At 39.2% G+C, this 18,992-nt stretch overlaps 1 protein-coding gene across 4 annotated transcripts in view; it reads left to right on the forward strand.

Annotated features, from left to right (window-relative positions):
- The window catches only part of OXR1 (oxidation resistance 1), a 273,902-nt gene extending 255,287 nt beyond the window's left edge, over positions 1 to 18,615 (forward strand). For 3 of the 4 annotated variants that reach the window (XM_069854519.1, XM_069854518.1, XM_069854521.1), the window contains 6 exons: positions 7,557 to 7,637; positions 11,022 to 11,147; positions 11,862 to 12,014; positions 15,183 to 15,278; positions 15,843 to 15,916; positions 16,631 to 18,615. In XM_069854519.1, the coding sequence (XP_069710620.1) occupies positions 7,557 to 7,637; positions 11,022 to 11,147; positions 11,862 to 12,014; positions 15,183 to 15,278; positions 15,843 to 15,916; positions 16,631 to 16,766 (666 nt within the window). In that variant the 3' untranslated portion in view covers positions 16,767 to 18,615. The remainder of the gene's footprint in view (positions 1 to 7,556; positions 7,638 to 11,021; positions 11,148 to 11,861; positions 12,015 to 15,182; positions 15,279 to 15,842; positions 15,917 to 16,630) is intronic. The other variant, XM_069854520.1, reaches the window with a different exon arrangement.
- The last annotated feature ends 377 nt before the right edge of the window (positions 18,616 to 18,992 follow it).

Here is an 18,992-nt window from a genome sequence, read left to right on the forward strand (position 1 = left end):
AATGCATTATTGTAATGGAGTTGTTATGTCCCAAACATTCATATGTGATGGAGAAGACGACTTCTTCAATATTGCTTTTTCTCAAGTAGTGTCTTAAGATTTTCTGAGGAAACTAAATTTGTCTAAAAAAATATAGTTTGTGTTTTCTCTTAAAATGTTCATAACAGCGTTCAATTCACCAATGTACCTTTTATTTTCATTGGAAGATATTTACTGACTTTAGAAAGGGTTTATCATAGAATCATAGAATAACCAGGTTGGGAGAGACCCACCGGATCATGGAGTCCAACCATTCCTATCAATCACTAAACCATGTCCCTTAGCACCTCGTTCACCCGTGTTCACCCCTGCCTTAAACACCTCCAGGGAAGGTGACTCAACCACCTCCCTGGGCAGCCTGTTCCAGTGCCCAATGACCCTTTCTGTGAAAAATTTTTTCCTAATGTCCAACCTAAATCTCCCCTGGCACAGCTTGAGGCCATTCCCTCTTGTCCTGTCCCCCATCACTTGGGAGAAGAGGCCAGCACCCTCCTCTCTACAACCTCCTTTCAGGTAGTTATAGAGAGCAATGAGGTCTCCCCTCAGCCTCCTCTTCTCCAGGCTAAACAACCCCAGCTCTCTCAGCCATTTCTCATAAGGCCTGTTCTCCAGCCCCTTCACCAGCTTCGTTGCTTTTCTCTGGACTCGCTCCAGAGCCTCAACATCCTTCTTGTGGTGAAGGGCCCAGAATTGAACACAGTATTCAAGGAGCGGTCTCACCAGTGCCGAGTACAGAGGGAGAATAACCTCCCTGGACCTGCTGGTCACGCCATTTCTGATCCAAGCCAAGATGCCATTGGCCTTCTTGGCCACCTGAGCACACTGCTGGCTCGTGTTCAGTCGCTGTCAACCAACATCCCCAGGTCCCTCTCCTCCAGGCAGCTTTCTAGCCAGACTTCTCCTAGTCTGTAGCACTGCACAGGGTTGTTGTGCCCCAAGTGCAGGACCCGGCACTTGGCCTTGTTAAACCTCATGCCATTGGACTCTGCCCAGTGGTCCAGCCTGTTTAGTCCCATCCTCCGCCTCCTCACTTACTAACTAATTTAATATGGACTGATATTTTCAAGTAACTTTGTAAACAGCTTGATAGAAATACATTGGCATTTATTTTTTTCTGGAACTTTAAAGGTGAAACTTTGACTCTCAAGAAATAATGTTCATGATAAGATCCAAAGTAAAATTGTTCAACTTTCTCTTTATTAATATTTGTTTTTTAGTTCATATTCACAGTTAATGATGACGGTATAGGTAACTTACATTGAAGAGAACCACTTAGACAATTTCTCCATTCTTATCTTTCAGAAGCACTTGTTCAGCTCTGATAAGAAGCTCAATTTCTCTAAGGAGAGGGTTTCAGCTACTTGTTAACATTTAAAGATTAGCTGTAGTTGGTTTGAAGGCAGCAGTTGCAATGCCCTGTTAGTAAACATGGATTGTGCTGGTCACTCATGGCTTTATTGAACTGCCAGGGGAATGTCTAACTGGTGTAAGCAGTTTCCATGTTTACAACTGTGTATAGCAGGTTGATATGACCAGTGGCTGAAAGGGCTGATGTGTTATGTCTGCATGACAAACTCCTTTGTGGACATTCAAACAGTTTTAACTGCTTTTTCATGTGCATTGCTGAAGGACAAAACATTCAATATTAGGAATTTTTATTTCTGTTTTGCTCACTGCATGTGCCAGCACAACTTGCCAGAGTAAGGTACTCTGATGTACTTCCAGAAAAGCAAGCTTTAGAAACATCGGTTTCTGCAAGAGGAGAATCCTAAGCCTCATGATTGGTTGAATCAGTAGTGTGCAAACCCTCAGTTTGATTTATAGCATTAAATATTAAAACTGAACTGACAATCTGTATTGGTTTGAAGCTGAATGAGGGTAGATTCAGATTAGATATTAGGAAGAGAGGGCAGAGGGTCCTTCAGGAACTCTTCCTGATTTCTCAAAAACATAGCTTTGGGTATCAAGAAAACTGGATGCTAATATGACAAAGTGAAAGGAGTGCAGTAAATAAAGCACGTAGCAAACTCAGATAGGCTTATACTTTCACCTTGAGCAGGATATATAGATTGCTACAATTTTGGATGATTTGGCAATTTCTGTATAAGAACATGGACTGTATTGGAATTTGGAAAGTCTTGTCCTATACCTTAAGGACTTAAGTGTAACAACTTGTCCAAGTTGGCTCAGGAACTTGCTTAGTCAAACTCTGAAATCCTCTGAGGATGGAAATTCTGCAGCCTCTCTGGGAAGCCTGTTCCAGTCCTTAATCTTTGATAACATCAACCCTTTGAGCCTAGTGGGCCAGACAGTTTTGCAGCCTTGTTCTTCATACACTTGATATGTAACTGATTTGATTGCAAGTTTACTATAGGATAGAATCAAAAGCCTTGCTGAAATACTGATAAATGGCATCCACTGCTGCTTGCCAAAAAATGAAATATTTTTATTACAAAGAAATGTTTTGTATTGAAAACCACAGTCCAGTATGATGCATACAAAACTATGTTTGTCTTTCATGAATTAAAGGCCTTGCCTTCCACGTATTTATAATATTGTGTGAAAAACTAATGAAATTCAATGTTTAAAAATGAAAATTCAGACTGGAACAAGGTAGAAAGTAGCTTCTGGAATGATCAGGAGAACAGACAGCTGATGTAGGGGCTGTGGGGAGAAATAATTGTTCGTTACCTTGGTGGAAGAGAATAGAGGATTAATATGACTACAAGGAAGCACAATGAAGAAATCTTGATGGAAGTGGAAACAGCATAAATGGACTATGAATTAATCCAGTTTATAAAACAGGATAAATTTGGGACTAGTGACACCGCTAACATTTCAGAACAGCCCTCTCGGCTTCTGCAGGATGTTGTCAGGATACATCTCAATTGGTTCCTGAATGAAGTTGTAGAAGGTTGTTGTCAGTAGGCTTAGACATACATGACTTCATGATTGAATGAGCTCTAGAGTCTTGAAATACATAATCTTGTCCACTGCAAGGCAAAAATAGTGTGTTGACCTAAACTGTGAGCATTTTATAGAAGGTCAAGTATGGTAACTGAGCTGCTGAGATATCACAGAATCACAGAATAACCAGGTTGGAAGAGACCCACGGGATCATCGAGTCCAACCGTTCCCATCAAACACTAAACCATATCCCTCAGCACCTCATCCACCCATGCCTTAAACACCTCCAGGGAAGGTGAATCAACCACCTCCCTGGGCAGCCTGTTCCAGGGCCCAATGACCCTTTCTGTAAAGAATTTTTTCCTAACGTTTAGCCTAAACCTCCCCTGGCGGAGCTTGAGGCCATTCCCTCTTGTCCTGTCCCCTGTCACTTGGGAGAAGAGGCCAGCACCCTCCTCTCTACAACCTCCTTTCAGGTAGTTGTAGAGAGCAATGAGGTCACCCCTCAGCCTCCTCTTCTCCAGGCTAAACAACCCCAGCTCTCTCAGCCGCTCCTCATAAGGCCTGTTCTCCAGCCCCTTCACCAGCTTTGTTGCTCTTCTCTGGACTCGCTCCAGAGCCTCAACATCCTTCTTGTGGTGAGGGGCCCAGAACTGAACACAGGATTCAAGGAGCGGTCTCACCAGTGCCAAGTACAGAGGGAGAATAACCTCCCTGGACCTGCCGGTCACACCGTTTCTGATCCAAGCCAAGATGCCATTGGCCTTCTTGGCCACCTGGGCACACTGCTGGCTCGTGTTCAGTCGCTGTCAACCAACACCCCCAGGTCCCTCTCCTCCAGGCAGCTTTCTAGACAGACTTCTCCCAGTCTGTAGCACTGCATAGGGTTGTTGTGTCCCAAGTGCAGGACCCGGCACTTGGCCGTGTTAAACCTCATGCCATTGGACTCTGCCCAGCGGTCCAGCCTGTTCAGATCCCTTTGCAGAGCCTCCCTACCCTCCAGCAGACCCACACTTCCACCCAGCTTAGTGTCGTCTGCAAACTTGCTAAGGGTGCACTCGATGCCTTCATCCAGGTCATTGATAAAGACATTGAACAGGGCTGGACCCAGCACTGAGCCCTGGGGAACCCCACTTGTCACTGGCCTCCAGCTGGATTTCACACCATTTCCCACCACTCTCTGGGCCCGGCCATCCAACCAGTTTTCCACCCAGGAGAGTGTGCGCCTGTCCAGCCCAGAGGCTGACAGTTTCTCAAGCAGAATGCTGTGAGAAACTGTGTCAAAGGCTTTGCTGAAGTCCAGGAAGACCACATCCACAGCCTTTCCCTCATCCAGCAGCCGAGTCACTTTGTCATAGAAGGCGATCAGGTTAGTCTGGCAAGACCTGCCTTTTGTGAACCCATGTTGACTGGGCCTGATCACCCGGTTCTCTTGTATGTGCTTCATGATAGCACTCAAGATCACCTGCTCCATGACTTTCCCTGGCACTGAGGTCAGACTGACAGGCCTGTAGTTTCCTGGGTCCTCCCTGCGGCCCTTTTTGTAGATGGGCACAACATCAGCCAGCCTCCAGTCCAGTGGGACTTCCCCAGTCTTGCAGGACTGTTGGAAGATGATGGAAAGGGGTTTGGCCAGCACATCCGCCAGCTCCTTCAGTACCCTAGGGTGAATCCCGTCCGGCCCCATAGACTTGTGGGTGTCCAGTCGGGCTAGCAAGGCTCTGACCACCTCCTCTTGGATCACGGGAGCCTCATTATGCTCCTCTATCTCCTGGGTTAGTACACAGACAGAACGACCCTCCTTACAACTAAAGACTGAGGCAAAGAAGGCATTAAGTACCTCAGCCTTTTCCTCATCCCCTGTTACTGTTGTTCCTTCTGTGTCCAATAGGGACTGTATGGTCTCCCTAGTCTGCCTTTTATTATTTATATATTTGTAGAAAGATTTTTTGTTATCTTTCACTGACTTGGCCAATCCAATTTCTAGCTGAGCCTTAGCCCTTCTGATTTTTTCCCTACACAATCTCACTTCCCTCCTGTAGTCCACCCAAGAGGCCTGTCCCTTCTTCCAGAGCCCATAAACATTTCTCTTCTTGATATCCCTCAAGATCTCTCTATTCAACCAAGCTGGCTTTCTCCCCTGCTGGCTTTTTTTCCGGACCACGGGGATGGCTTTCTCCTGAGCTGCTAGGACCACCCTTTTGAAGATCTCCCAGCCCTCCTGGGCTCCCTTGCCCTTGAGTACTGTCTCCCATGAGACTTCACCAACCAGCCTTCTGAAGAGATCAAAGCCTGCCCTCTGGAAATTTAATGCTACCGTCTTGCTAACCACCCTCTTCACTTCACCTAGAACAGAAAATTTTATCATCTCATGGTCGCTTAGTCCTAGGCGTCCACCTACCGCCACATCCTCTACAAGGCCTTCTCTGTTCACCAACAGCAGGTCCAGGAGGGCACCCTCCCTTGTTGGTTCATTCACCAGCTGTGCGAGGAAGTTGTCTTCCACGCACTCCAGGAACCTCCTAGACTGCTTCCTTTCTGCTGTGTTGTACACCCAGCAGATATCAGGCAGATATCCTAGCATACTTACTTAAACCCTGGTTCAGTGATGAGTCAATAATTTTGAGAGTCTGTCTTCTGTTTTACTCACATAATTTAGAACGGACTGTATATTTAAAATGAGCACGGGGTTTGAGAGGTTGGATTCCTTGCTCTTAATTTTCCTGTTGGTAGTTTGACATTCTATGATATGCTGTTTATGATGTTTGTCATTACATACCGTGATCTGCCGCTATGCTGGCTTTTGATCACCAAACAAGCATGAAGATGTAATGTGAGGGTGTGAAACAGGTTTGGGATGCCAAGGAGCTGTTACTGTATAGAAATTTAAATAAGTACTCATGTTTCTCCCGTGTAAGAAATTTATCTAAATACCCTGTGCACAGTATTGTGAGGATGCAAGCGCTGCCATAGCATATGAAATGGTGTGTCAGATCACAGCAGTTCCTAGGTATGGGATGGTAGTAAAGTGTGTGTTTGACAGGTCAAAGGCAAGTTGGCATTACCTACAAAATTGTCTACATTCTAGTAGGTGAAACAGCAACTATATAAAGGTGTTTGGGATGGTGAGTGTTTTATTGTTTGGGTTTTGGTTTTGTTGAGGGTTTTTTTGGTTGGTTTTTTTTTTCCCCCGAAGAATCTCCTTATGTAACCACACATTTATGGCCCATTGTAAGTTAAATACTGCCTCTTGTGATAGGGGCTGAGCTTAAAGAAGCAACAAGGCTTTTCAGGATTATATTCATAAGTTGCTGGTATGAAAAATTTCTTTTTCAATGAACTCTCATAGTAAATAAAAGGATAAGACTACACTATCACTTGTATGCTTCAGTGGACTATTTCTAAAGCTTTGCATATAGCTACTTGACTCTGAGAATGTACAAACAAATACAATTTGCAACAATTTTCTTGATATTTTTGTAAAAAAACAGTAGAAAATGGTGGAAATAAATTGAGTGCTAGTAATTACTGATTATTCAGTAATAAAACTGGATATCACAAGTATTCCTTTTTCCTTGCCTTGCAGTTGCATGGGGTAGAGTGAACCATCGCTGCTCAAGAGCCAGTCATGCATGACTGTGGGCTCTGTACTCAGGACAGTGGCGAGTATCTGGCCAAACTCCTTGTAGTAGGGACAGGTAGATGGGGAGCTGCTGGACTTGTGGTTATCTTCCTTTACGCTGTGGTAGGCTCTAGAAATTTTTAATATGCTCTTACCACATGGGACATCCATTTAATCTCTCCACCAGCTGTTTTAAGATGCCTTCATACAAATGATGATTTTGAGTTGTTCTCAAAATCACATTATTTGCTGTAGTTACATCAAAATGACTGTTGTAGTCCTTTAACCAGCTTACTGCACCAAAGCAGCATGTTCTAGAGCTTTCTAACTATAGGCTCTTTGGCTGTACCCCTCCTGCCAAAGTGGAGGTGTGTTGGCAGATGAGCAGCTCCTGAAGCATTGGAGGTGAATACAAAGTCCAGGATAAAGATATTGTGAGGTGGTATTGGGGTGTTACTAAACCTTAGTCCTGCTACGTTGTCTTAAATTTATCTTCACTGCCAGATAGAAGAGTGGGAACATACTGGGAAGCCTGAGGCTTGCTTCTAGTCTTTCATCTGGGAAAGCAAACCAGGCTCACAGGCTTCATTAATATGTGTGTAAATAGTGTTTGAGAGGGCTTTGGGCTGAAGAGTTTGCGTAAAGGCATGCAACTCGGATTGACTTCTAATTTAGCATCTTGACACTGATAACTTTATACATTCCTGTATTGGCTCTATATTCATTGTAGAATAGTGAGATATATCTGACTGCTAGTGCCATTAGTGTTTAATTTGTAATTTTGCTATGTCTACTCATACGTCTAAGATCACATACATACAGGAGAAAGGACAAGGTTCTTGTCCTTTCAGAAACAAGCATCTTTTACCACTTCTTGTTTGTTTGTTATCATTGCACATTTTCCCTTCATTACTCTCCTCCACATTTTTTTTTCTTACCTTTTCTTCAACTGTCAGTGGAATTATTGTCTTCCTGTCTCCATATTCAGGTAGTGTCAGTGGCTGAGTATCACCGCAGGATCGATGCTCTAAATAGCGAAGAACTGCGCACACTCTGCAGACGTCTCCAGGTGCCCTCTTCAGTAGTTTAAACCCCATCTCCAGATACTAAAATAAATCTTTCTTTGTAGTGTCTTTGATCAGGGCAAGTCCCATACCTCGTGGGTTTGTCTTGTCTACAGCACTACAAGGATCAGGCAGAAAATTCCTTTGGTTTGGATGTATTTAATTGTGTAATACCATGATGGAACAAGTAATTTTGATGGAATTATTACTTACAACTTTTTCAAACGGGAATTTTCTGACAGAATTTGAAAATTTGTTCTCAGTACTGCTTGACTCAGAGTGATGTGTTTTAACTTCCACTTTAGATTGGTGTGTTGTGTTAGATAAAGGCTTTCCTAAAAAGAATGCAAACCAGGTGAAGAATCTAAAACCTTATTGCATGGGTGTTCAATTATATATAGGGATCTTTCATTAAGAGTCTTACAGTACTTGGCAAGTTTGAGGCTTCACCACGTTTGTGGAATAGGTAAGTATTTCTCCTGTTATGCAAGCAGGTAACTGAGGCAGTTTCAACACAGTAAAGGTCATGCACATGGAGCTGGTAATAGAACTATCTCTTAGAAAAATAATGCTTCGAAAACACTACTTTAGTTCAGATTTTTGATGGTTTACTGATATGGACTTAAAACAATATTTGCATTCTTTTTAGGTGTTTCTTAATTCTTCAACAGTTTTAACACTTTTAGCTGCTCCATATATCATATGTGAGTGACTGATGGAAGCATAGCTTAGAACTCCTTAGAAGCATTGAGTGTTTTGTTTTGCTGTAGTAATTGGCTGCTGAAACTCTTAAAAAGGTTCAGTTCTCTTTTTTTTTTTTGATCTTGGCTTTTTTTCACCTGTTACACAATTACACAGAAGAAAACATTTTATCTCTTATTTCTGTTTAATAATCGGTAATTAAATTCTTTAAAATATTTTATAAGTAGTATGATTACAGAAATCAATAACGAGCATGAACCCAAAACCTGCAATTCTACTTTATGGGAAAATCGGAGATTTTACAAAAAAAACCTTTCATTCCCACTTGAGAACAAAACAATTCTCTTTCTGGCATGTGGTGGTGGAGAATCTTTGTATTAATATCCCATAAGTGTAAGAGCTTTTCAAATATCTGTCACCTGGAATGCCCAGACTCAAGTTTAGGCTGACTTGAAAAATCAGCCTGGTATGACTGGCTGGAGCCTATAAACTCTGCTTTGAGGACATTTGAGTGTTTGTGAAGTAGACTGCATGGCAGTCACTGACCTCAGAAGCCCCTGGAATCTGACTACAGGTCAGTCTGCTCTGTCAGAGTTTAGTGGGAAATAAATTTGAAAGTTTTGAAACTACACTGCATTCTGTGAAACAGTATCTTTGAACAGACGCATCCTTGTTCACTTCTACAAAGTTGTGTTCTTCCTAGAGGAAAAGTTGTTCTACTGTAAAAAAAATAATTTTTAAAAGGCAAAAAGTCCAGCCAACAAAAAACCTCAATAAACTCCAAAACTGCACCATCATCACTTGAATCCAAATTATTCACATTTTGCTTGGTTCACTTTAATTGAAATTGAAGGATAACAAAGGGAATAAGCTTTCTGCTGTGCACTTGAACAATGCCAAACTTTTATGGAGTTGAAGCAGTGATATGTGATGGATGAAAGACATTTAAGGTGGAAAAAAGTTGGATTATCAAATGACATTTTATGGGTTGCACTCTCTAATGCAGTCTGTAGGTCATCTTTTTCTATGTGAAACTGTATGGATAAATGCATATGCTTTTTTTGTTGTGATGTGGAAATGAGAGCATAGTTTGCATTAGAAAAACGCTTGTCTCCTTCCTTTGAAAAATTGAAGACAAGCTTTTTGCTTGTTTGATACTTCCTTTAAGTATACCTTTTCTTGACTTAAGAATCAATGTTGTAATTAAGTTATCATGAAATATACTTTGATGCTTCAACTTTATAAGCCTATTTTTAAGTAACAGAAGTTCTTGATGGTAAATTTTTCATATCTTTTAAGGGTGAAGAAAGTTACCCCTATTTTCCCAACTCAGATGGCTGTCTTTGTTTAAGTAGTCTTATCTGTATATCTTTTTTCCTTGAATTTGGCTTTTCTTTTGTTAAGAAATCTCTTTTTTCAATGGCCTGTCAAAGTTTATTGCAATGGTATGTGAAGTGGTGTAGCGTTGTCCTGTATATATAGGATATGAGGTATGTGGTAAACACTGGTTATTATAATGGAGTTGGCAGGTGCTTTTAGCAGATATTTTCTTGAAATTCTCAGGACTTAGGCTTTAAATTTGGACAGTATGACTGTCACTGAAACTTGATTCAAGCTGATAAATTATTCATATGCACTTTTGTTAAGTTTTTTTTTTTCTTTAGCAAATCTCTCAACTTTTTAATAAATCTTGCTACAATGGCTTAAGTTACTAACTTCCTTCGCTTTGTCCTACCCCTCTGTCAAATTTCACTATACCCATAGCAAGTTTTAACTATCGCTGCAGCAAGATTTATAGAAGGAAACCTGTTTGGGTCTCCTCTAGTCTGGCTTTCAACATGTGGCACTTGAGCTTCAAGGTGCCAATGAATGTGGACTGAAGTAAGAATCTGTTGTGAACTATGATCTCTGATGAGTTTTGTGGCCTTCTGTCACCTCCACTGAATGGTGATCTGCAACAGCTCCATAGGATAGATGTATGGGGCAGTTTGTTAAAACTACTACAGGATCTTCATGCATGGGGCATCTTTGCCCAGACCCCATAGCTCACTATGCAGCTTAAGTATTACTGCTGCTTTCTCCCCTTGCTCTCAATTCTTTCTTCTTTGATTGCTGTAAGTGCTCCAGCAGATCACCTTATGGAGCAGCAATATCCCTAGTGCTCCATACAGATGCTTTACTTAAAATTCTTGGTAGGAGTCTTCCCGTTTGTCTACTGCATATCTGCAAACTTTCACAAGTAGTCTAAAAGAGTATTCATTCAGAAACTACTGAGAAATGCCCGTGTTGAAGTGTCAGTTCCTTTTCTGTCTGGGTTTTTTAATTACATTTAATGTAAATGCTGTTAGCATCAAAATTCAAGTACCGTGTAAGCTGGCCTCTGATAGGCATTTGGAGTCCTTTAGCTGTGTATGAGGACTCTTTGCTTTTTTTGAAGGTTTTTGACATAAAACCGTAGCTTTCTTCTAAGTTAGGTGTCTGTGTAATTTATTATTAGTATATAGTTGAGTACTGGCTTGCTATTACAAGCAGTGGAAGTCCTGATCAGATCAAATCTAATGGATTTCCTAACTATTGAAGGAGTTGCATAACTGTAAATCAGGAGGTGCGTGATTTTAAGCCTGCAAAGTTTATCTCCCCTGCTAATAAAATCACAAATACTTATTTTCTTCTTGTTCTTTTTGTAGATAACAACAAGAGAAGATACCAATTCAAAACAGGCAACAAATATCAAAACAGACCTGGAGCCTGAAGCATTCCGGCCAAATCTTAGTGATCCCAGTGAATTACTACAACCAGAACAAATTGAAAAGGTATTAATCAATTTATGTCGGGTTTTAGTGTTGTACATCAATGTATTACAAATGTGATGACCATAGTGTAAGATACACCACAAGGAAGACTTTGTATGATATTAAAGCATTCCCGATGAATTGTCTTGTGCTTAAGTGTTCCATTTTTTTTTTTTCTCTAACCAAAATTTCCCATGCACCATGACAACATTGGTCTGTGTCTTTGTCCTTCCTTCATTCTTCCTTGAAATTAGCTTGGGTTTCACTGCAGTTCTAGCTGTCGATTCCAAAGTCACCTTATTGAATGTGTTTATTGAAGATTTCAATCAAAGCCAATTGCATTCAAAGGCACAGGAACAGGAGAGTGAGCCTCCTTTACCCTTCAGCTTGTTACCTGTTGACTTGAGTGATCTAGGACTCCCGTACGTATTTTATGCAGAATAGTATTTTATGCAAGAATGACTTAAATGGTTTTACTGTCTTTAGATAAACCATTTAAAGACCTTGCCAAACACGCGTTCTTCAGTTGGTAAATTGCTTTTCTCCTGCAGGTCACTGGTACCATTTGAGGGACCAGGGGTAGAAAATACACAGGAGAAACTTCAGGGTTGGTGTGAAGCTTTTAGAGTCACCTGTAGTAGTTCAGAAGAACATAATCAGCTTTCATTTATACGCAATACATTTATTACTGTTTTTAAGAATATATTAAATACAAGGTTGTTGTCTTGTTAACAGCTCACAAAGTCTCTTCCACCACGGACCATTGGGTATCCATGGACTCTTGTCTACAGTACTGCAAAGCATGGCATGAGCTTGAAGACTTTGTATCGAACTATGATGGGATTAGACACACCTGTGCTGTTGGTCATCAAGGACAGTGATGGGCAGGTACGGGGCTTAGCAGTAAAAATGTTAGAAGAGTGTAAAGGAATAGCTGACATTCAGCCATCGTGGGAGATAATTGTGTACATCAAGCTGTTTTCTCCTTTGGTAGTTACTTAGAGACTTTTAAAAACATGTTTCACTGTCAAGCAGTCCTCTCACATACTACATTTCTAGGCAGTACTTCAATGATACAATTTTGTTGTCACAATGCATGAGTTGCATAATACCCAATTAATGAATTTACTATTAATATTCCTTTTTATTTAAAGCAGGTGAAGTTTAATCTCTAAAACTTTCTGATGCTGAGTTGGAGAGTCATTACCAGCTGCGGCCAGTGCTTCTTGGTACATTCTGTGGCTGCAGCTAGCATCACTCTCCCATTCAAGAGTGGTAGGATCCTGGCTGCATAATGAATTTTTACTTGAGTCTCTGTAGTTGGGCTTTAGTGTCCTTTGACTAGGCTATGAATTTCAGAAAGTGGATCACATCTCACCATTTGAATAGAAAACATCCTCTCTCAAATATTCTAACATTACAGGCAGCATGAGATTTTGATTCTCTTTATGAAACTTCTGTTCTCTCTTGTGGAAGCAAGTTACTGCTGTTGTGAAGAACTGACAGAAGCACTGCAAAATCTACAGCATGTACTTCACTTAGCTGCCCCACTTTTGTAACCACTGTTTTTATTTTCAGAAAGCATGGGTTCATATCACCTCATATAATTCAGAGGGTCTGAAAACTATAAATGAAGGGTATGTTTTTTAAGTCAAGTCACAACTTGTTTTTCCTTTTGTTTCGTGCCTCAGGGATCCTTTAAAAAAGAAAAATCCTTTCTAAATCTCTACAAGTAGAGCACTCTTTCCCAGAAGTTCTTTAAAAGGGGTCTTTTTTTTTTTTCATTTACTTTTTAATCTTGAAGATAATTATTCAGTAGACTTGATGTCTCAACAGAGCCATCGACCTCTTCAAATGTACTTTGGTAACTTCCATTCTCTGATTCCCCTACTTGCTTCTCCAGATTAATTTGAAAGATACCTGCTTCCTAGTACCTGATTATCTGGTCTAGAAAGCAAATGTCCTTTTCCTGATAGGACTGTCTTGCCACCAGCGTGTAGTAATGTTCTGTAACTGAAGGTATTCAGATTACTTTCCATATATGAATATCTCATCTACCATGTTCAAACAGCATCATAGTTGCCCAACCGAAACAGGAGATTCGTAGGCATCGTCAATTTTTTTGTGAGAGAAACAATGACAGATCTCTGCTTATAGGACAGTGGTCGCAAACATCTATGAAGGTGTTCCTAGGGCTTCTAGGACAAGTGCCTACTGAACCTGTCTTTCACAGTGTACACCAGATCTTGCCCAGGTTCCACACAAGACTGAGTGAAATCTGTGTGTATTCAGTGAGCAATATATGCAACAGAAGGAAAGGTTCAGACAAGCTTTACGTGCTCAGTCCTATATCGTGAGAGCAGTGTTTTCCAGTAGTTCTGTCTCATAGCTACTAATTAGAAACATCTTTGCATTTCACAGCAGAAAATTTAATTTCACCCTCATCTTTCCATCCAGAACCTATGAAAATTCAGTGTAGAGTCTTTGTCCTTTTGATGCAAGGATCTGCAATCATGAAAAATAAAACAATGGTAGCCTACTATGCCCTTTCATAATAAATAATCAGTGTATTCCGTTCTTTAAAAAAGCTATGAATTTTTTGAAAGAGTTTAATTAATCTTTAATATTTCATGACTTCCATGCAGATAGTCCTATAAAACTGCTTCCCATTACTGAAAAAGAATCTAGAGTACTTTTTTCTAAGAGAGTGTATCTGGAAAAAGTTCGCTAGCAATATGCTAAGATAAAAGTAGTGTGTTTCAAGGGAGACCAAGTGTTTTCGTATGTTATGCTCCAAGATCACTCCCTGCTTTCTAAGCTATCCAGTTCAGAGAAGATTTCAAATGAGATTCAGCCCTTTTGAAGAATGACAGAATTATGACCAGAAAGTTTCTTGTGCCATGTGCTGAGCATACTTCCTTAGTCCTTCTTGGCATCCCTTGTTCTTCCCACTTTATAGGTCCTATTTTTATGGTTTTGTCTTATCTGTAGTTGAGGTACTTTCCCATCAAACTACAATTCATTTTTATTTCCTAGGTTATTTCCTCTGAGATCCTACTCTTTGTTGTCCATGTTTATGAAAGCAGCCTTTATCTGACATTGACAATAAGTTGAATAAGAAGCAAGTGTAGCTTTTCATAATATGATTCATTAAAGCTGAGCATTTTCTAGTTGAAAGTTGGAATCTGAAGCCACCTAAATTGGCTGCTTCAGTTCTAGGAGATCTTCTAATCAAGGTGCTCAACAAATCTATGATTAAACGCTTTAACCAAAGCTGACTAAAGCGTGCATAGAAAAATCCTCCTCCCAGCCTTTATGTATAGGGACTTTTCAGCAATACCCAAAGTACCAGCTTAGAATGATTGACTATCAGGCTAACAAGTGATTATCTAGTCTTTTTTAATCTACTGTTGTAGTGTTCTTACTTCTGAATACTATAAACTGTTCTACTACCCTGCAAATGCTTAGATAAAAAGCGTCTCTGCTGTAAGACAGGCTAACCAGTGCTTACTTATTGTTTGAATTGGAATGAATAAATTACATGAAAAATAACTTGGTTACAGCTAGGAATTTGCTGAAAATAGCCTAGTTTAAGTAGAAGATGAGGTAGACATGAAGGAGCAGAACTTCTTGATCTGAAGTTTTAAAAATAGGTCCATTGTTTCTGAGAATTTCCTGAGTTGATTTTTTTTATCCCCCCAGCCTTTTGGTTTTTTTACTACATTCACTTTTTATTGAGAAAGAGTCCTCTTACCTTTCTTTTTTTATTGTACCAGAAAACATCATATCGTATTCTCGATCAAGGCTCTTGGAACGGAGATACCATTTAAGGCTTATCTTGTAGTGAATTCCAAATGTGGCAGCGTTTATGCTTACAGGGACACTGTTTAGTCGTGAACTTGACTTAAATTTACAGTTGGACTTGATGATATTAAAGATCTTTTTAAACCTAACTGATTCTGTGGTTCTGAGATTGTTTATCAGTTGGTAGCATTAGAGATTCTCAGATGCTCTGTAGGTTTTTAAGTATTTTATCTTGCATATTTTTGCTCACAGGTTTTTGGTGCACTAGCATCTGAACCATTTAAAGTGAGTGATGGCTTTTATGGCACTGGAGAGACCTTTCTGTTCACTTTTTCTCCAGATTTTGAGGTAAGTAGTATTAACTTTGTATGCTTTTTCTCCGTGTGCATTATTGTAAGATATTTACTGAATAGATCAAACTGTAAATAATCTGAAAAATTCTAGGAGTTGGCTAAATATGTCGTCATACTAGTGTTTCCACAGAATCTGTAAGTACACCCTAAATCCATAGTGTTTGCATAGTGAAAAATATATTCAACCTGACTGGTTTTGTACTGAAGATTTTCTACTTTTTTGAAATTCTGCCAGGTATCTGTCTGTAAATTCATGAAGTACATCCTTGTAATGGGCATGTAGTCCAACTTAAGTAAATTGTTTTGGTATTTGTCATTGTGTAGAAGTTGCAGTGCTGAAAGAAGACCTATTTTGGAATGGTCGTATTTTAAATAGTATAAAACACAGACAAAAATTGTATTATGTATTTTTTCTCTAAATTTTCTGTATAAACTTGATGACTTCATTAAATTGGCCTTTAGCCACCTATAGTCTGTCTCCTCTGGTGTTTGGTTTCCCTTTCACGCTAACCAAAAGTTCAGATATTTTAATTTACCAGTCTGTTTTGGTTTTTGTTAGGTTTTCAAATGGACAGGAGACAACATGTTCTTCATTAAAGGAGACATGGACTCCCTTGCTTTTGGTGGAGGAGGGTAAGTTAAAATTTCTTTATCATTGTGTGTGTACGTCTGCACATCTTTGAGAAGAAAATTGGGAATTTACTTGAGTTTGATAGCTCGGGGCTCAACAGTTAGCTGGCAAGAAGGATTTAGTATGTCGGATGTTTAGCTTGCTCTGTTAAGGAAACTTAAACAAGAGGCTTGTCTTCAGCATAGTGTGGCATCAAGCTTCAGCCCTGCATGGTTATGATGCCTTGTATGCTCTGCTTCCATGTGAGTCCTGGTATAGTCAGAGTGGACACATGAATCTATGGTATGTAAATCTGAAAATTATGTGCAAGTAGGAAAGGCTTGAATGGAAACTGTATTATCTCAGGACATGGCAGTGTCTTCAGAAATTTTATGTTGTCTCACCCCTTGTTTTCCCCCCCATGCAAGTTTCTGGGATGTTTCCCTCATCACATATAAGGATACTGTTAATGTCTTTTACTTAATACGAAAGGAAAGAGCTGAAAACTGAGGAATTCTGGTTATTTTAGAACATCTAAAAGAGGGATATTCCTAAAGTTATAATAATTAGTAAAAACCATAAGTCTTTGCAACTTCAAATTTATCAACAACTATGAGGTAATTGTGTTGAAAAAGAATTTTATAATCCACATTTCTGAATTCTGAATGAAAAATACATTCATAAGTTTAATGCTTAGTCCCTTAGTCTTTTGCTTTAATACATTGTCTGTCTTGCAGAGGGGAGTTTGCTCTTTGGCTCGATGGTGATCTCTACCATGGAAGAAGTCATTCATGTAAAACATTTGGGAATCATACACTTTCTAAGCGAGAAGACTTCATTATTCAAGACATAGAAATCTGGGGTTTTGAATGAATCTTTATCTGTTTTTACAGGCTGTTGTCCCAAACCTGACATGAATCAGTACAGCTTAAAAATCCCTAGGAGCAATATAATGCACCATTTTACATTTTTTTTTTCCTTTTAGGTTTTCAGCAGACTTTTGTTCATGCTTTCACATCTGTAATATACTGTCCTTTTTCTAAGCTGTAGACACTTTTACAAATGTGGACTAAAAATAAACATTTGTTGCTTTGAGCCTTGCAGCCTACAAAATTTTCTAATCCTTGTTACTGTTGCCTCCCAGGTTTCCCACACTCACCTTTCTGCAATCCTCCAAGGGGGCTGCTTCACTGGATATAGTTTATTATTTTTGTATTCAAATTATATATGAATGGAGTTGCCCTCTGTGAACGTATATAAGAAAGCTGTGTGTGGGTATTTGGCAGCAGTACTGCAGAGATTGGTCTGGACCAATGATTGGATAATTCATATGGTGCCACAATGGACAAGAAGCCTATAGCATTCCTTCTTAACAGATACCAGTACGCATATGGTGAAGTTAGAAGATATCCAAAGTCAACAGTGCCACTTGTCTGTTGTTCATGTTTAGAAAAAAGTCAGTTAATACATGTTCTAGCTGCATGCTGATTGTATTAAAGAGTGTTTTGCACACGCTGTTAATGATCTGCAGGTTTGGGACAAATACTGACAATAATGAGCTACATGGCAAGGATTTATAAAATAGCAAGGGAATGTAAGAATGCAATAGTTCTACAAAATTAAAAGGCTGAAGCAAGCCAAACTCGGTGAACAATTTGTAGCTATAGTAGGGCATTAAAAGTACAGAAACAGATGCATCTTTCTTCAGTATAAAGTGTCAGATATATACTGTTGTAGCCGTGTAGCACATCAACTCCAAGAATATAGCTTATTCCTGTCCAAAGAAAAAAATAGTTGTGATGTTTTTGACTGGGTCTATGTTGTAAATTTACAGTTAGCACCAGCTCTGATTAAAATGAGATAATGTACTATAGGTAGACAATATTGTAATTCAGTAGACTTGTGGAATATGCAAACTTACTGTCATGTGACCTCAAAAAATAAAAATGACAGACTAGAATACAGTTCCAGTAGCTCTTGTCCACTTTTGTAGGAAAATTGATAAGCCATTGTGGCAATAACAGCTCAACAAAAATGTTTGTTTCAAAGCTTTTATTCTATGTTCTGCAAAAAAAAAAGAAACAAAATAACAATAACAAAAAAAAAAACCAAACAAAAAAAGTGCTGTTAAGTGTGACAGTGACTGACTTTGTGCTGAAATTTCAGCTATTTCCGATGAACATTGTATATTATCTTGTAAATTAATGTTTAAAGTAGTTTTGTTATTATAGAAAAGTGTTGTTTGACGGGTTGCTTATAGCACTTTAAATTATTCTAGAAATGGAATAAAAGCCAAAGGTGTTGGCTTAAGTAGATGTAGTTGTATATTATTTCAAAATATTTACATCTCTGGAAAGTTTTAAAAACTTACTTGAAGACAGCTTACTGCTATGGTAATGAGAAAGGGCGGGCGTTTCATCTATAATATGCTAATGCTGAATATTAATAGAAATACAGGGCTTTGATTCCTGTTTCTATGTATAGCTCTTTATCCTCATTAGAAATTAGTACAATGTGTAGACTAAATGTTTACAAAATAAGGAACTGTAAATAAATTGAAATGGCTTTTCTCCCCTTTGGTCTTCCACAGCAGTATTATTGTCTTTGTGGAGTTAAGACTGATTATTACAACAACAACAACAAAAAATCCTGTAATGGATTTTAAGTACTATAAGGTCACAGTGATGTAGAGTAAATAAAACTAAATATATGTAAAAATAAATCTGAGTTGGAGTTTATTTAGAAGTTGGAGTTTACTTAGAACCACAAATGCGGATTATTGCTGTTCATATAATAGCTTTACTGAATGTTTAGGATGCATTTGCTCATCCTTTTAGGGGTTCTTTTTGTTTTTGAAAGCCCAATGGGAAGTGGGAAATACGCTATCTTCAGACGTTTTTTTAAAAAAAATGTGTCTCAGTTTATTCCTGCTGACAAAACCCATTTATTCAAGTTTTTCAAAGAATATTACACATATATTTCAAAGAATTATACTTCAAGGAGTTATGGGAAAGCACAGAAAATCTTCAGTAGCTGAATGTCTCTGAGTATTGGACCAGTCTTAGAAAGGCACATGGGGAAAAAAGAAGAGGAAATTAT

This window comes from Phaenicophaeus curvirostris, chromosome 3 (genome assembly GCF_032191515.1).
Source record: "Phaenicophaeus curvirostris isolate KB17595 chromosome 3, BPBGC_Pcur_1.0, whole genome shotgun sequence".
In the NCBI taxonomy this organism is placed as follows: Eukaryota; Metazoa; Chordata; class Aves; order Cuculiformes; family Cuculidae; genus Phaenicophaeus; species Phaenicophaeus curvirostris.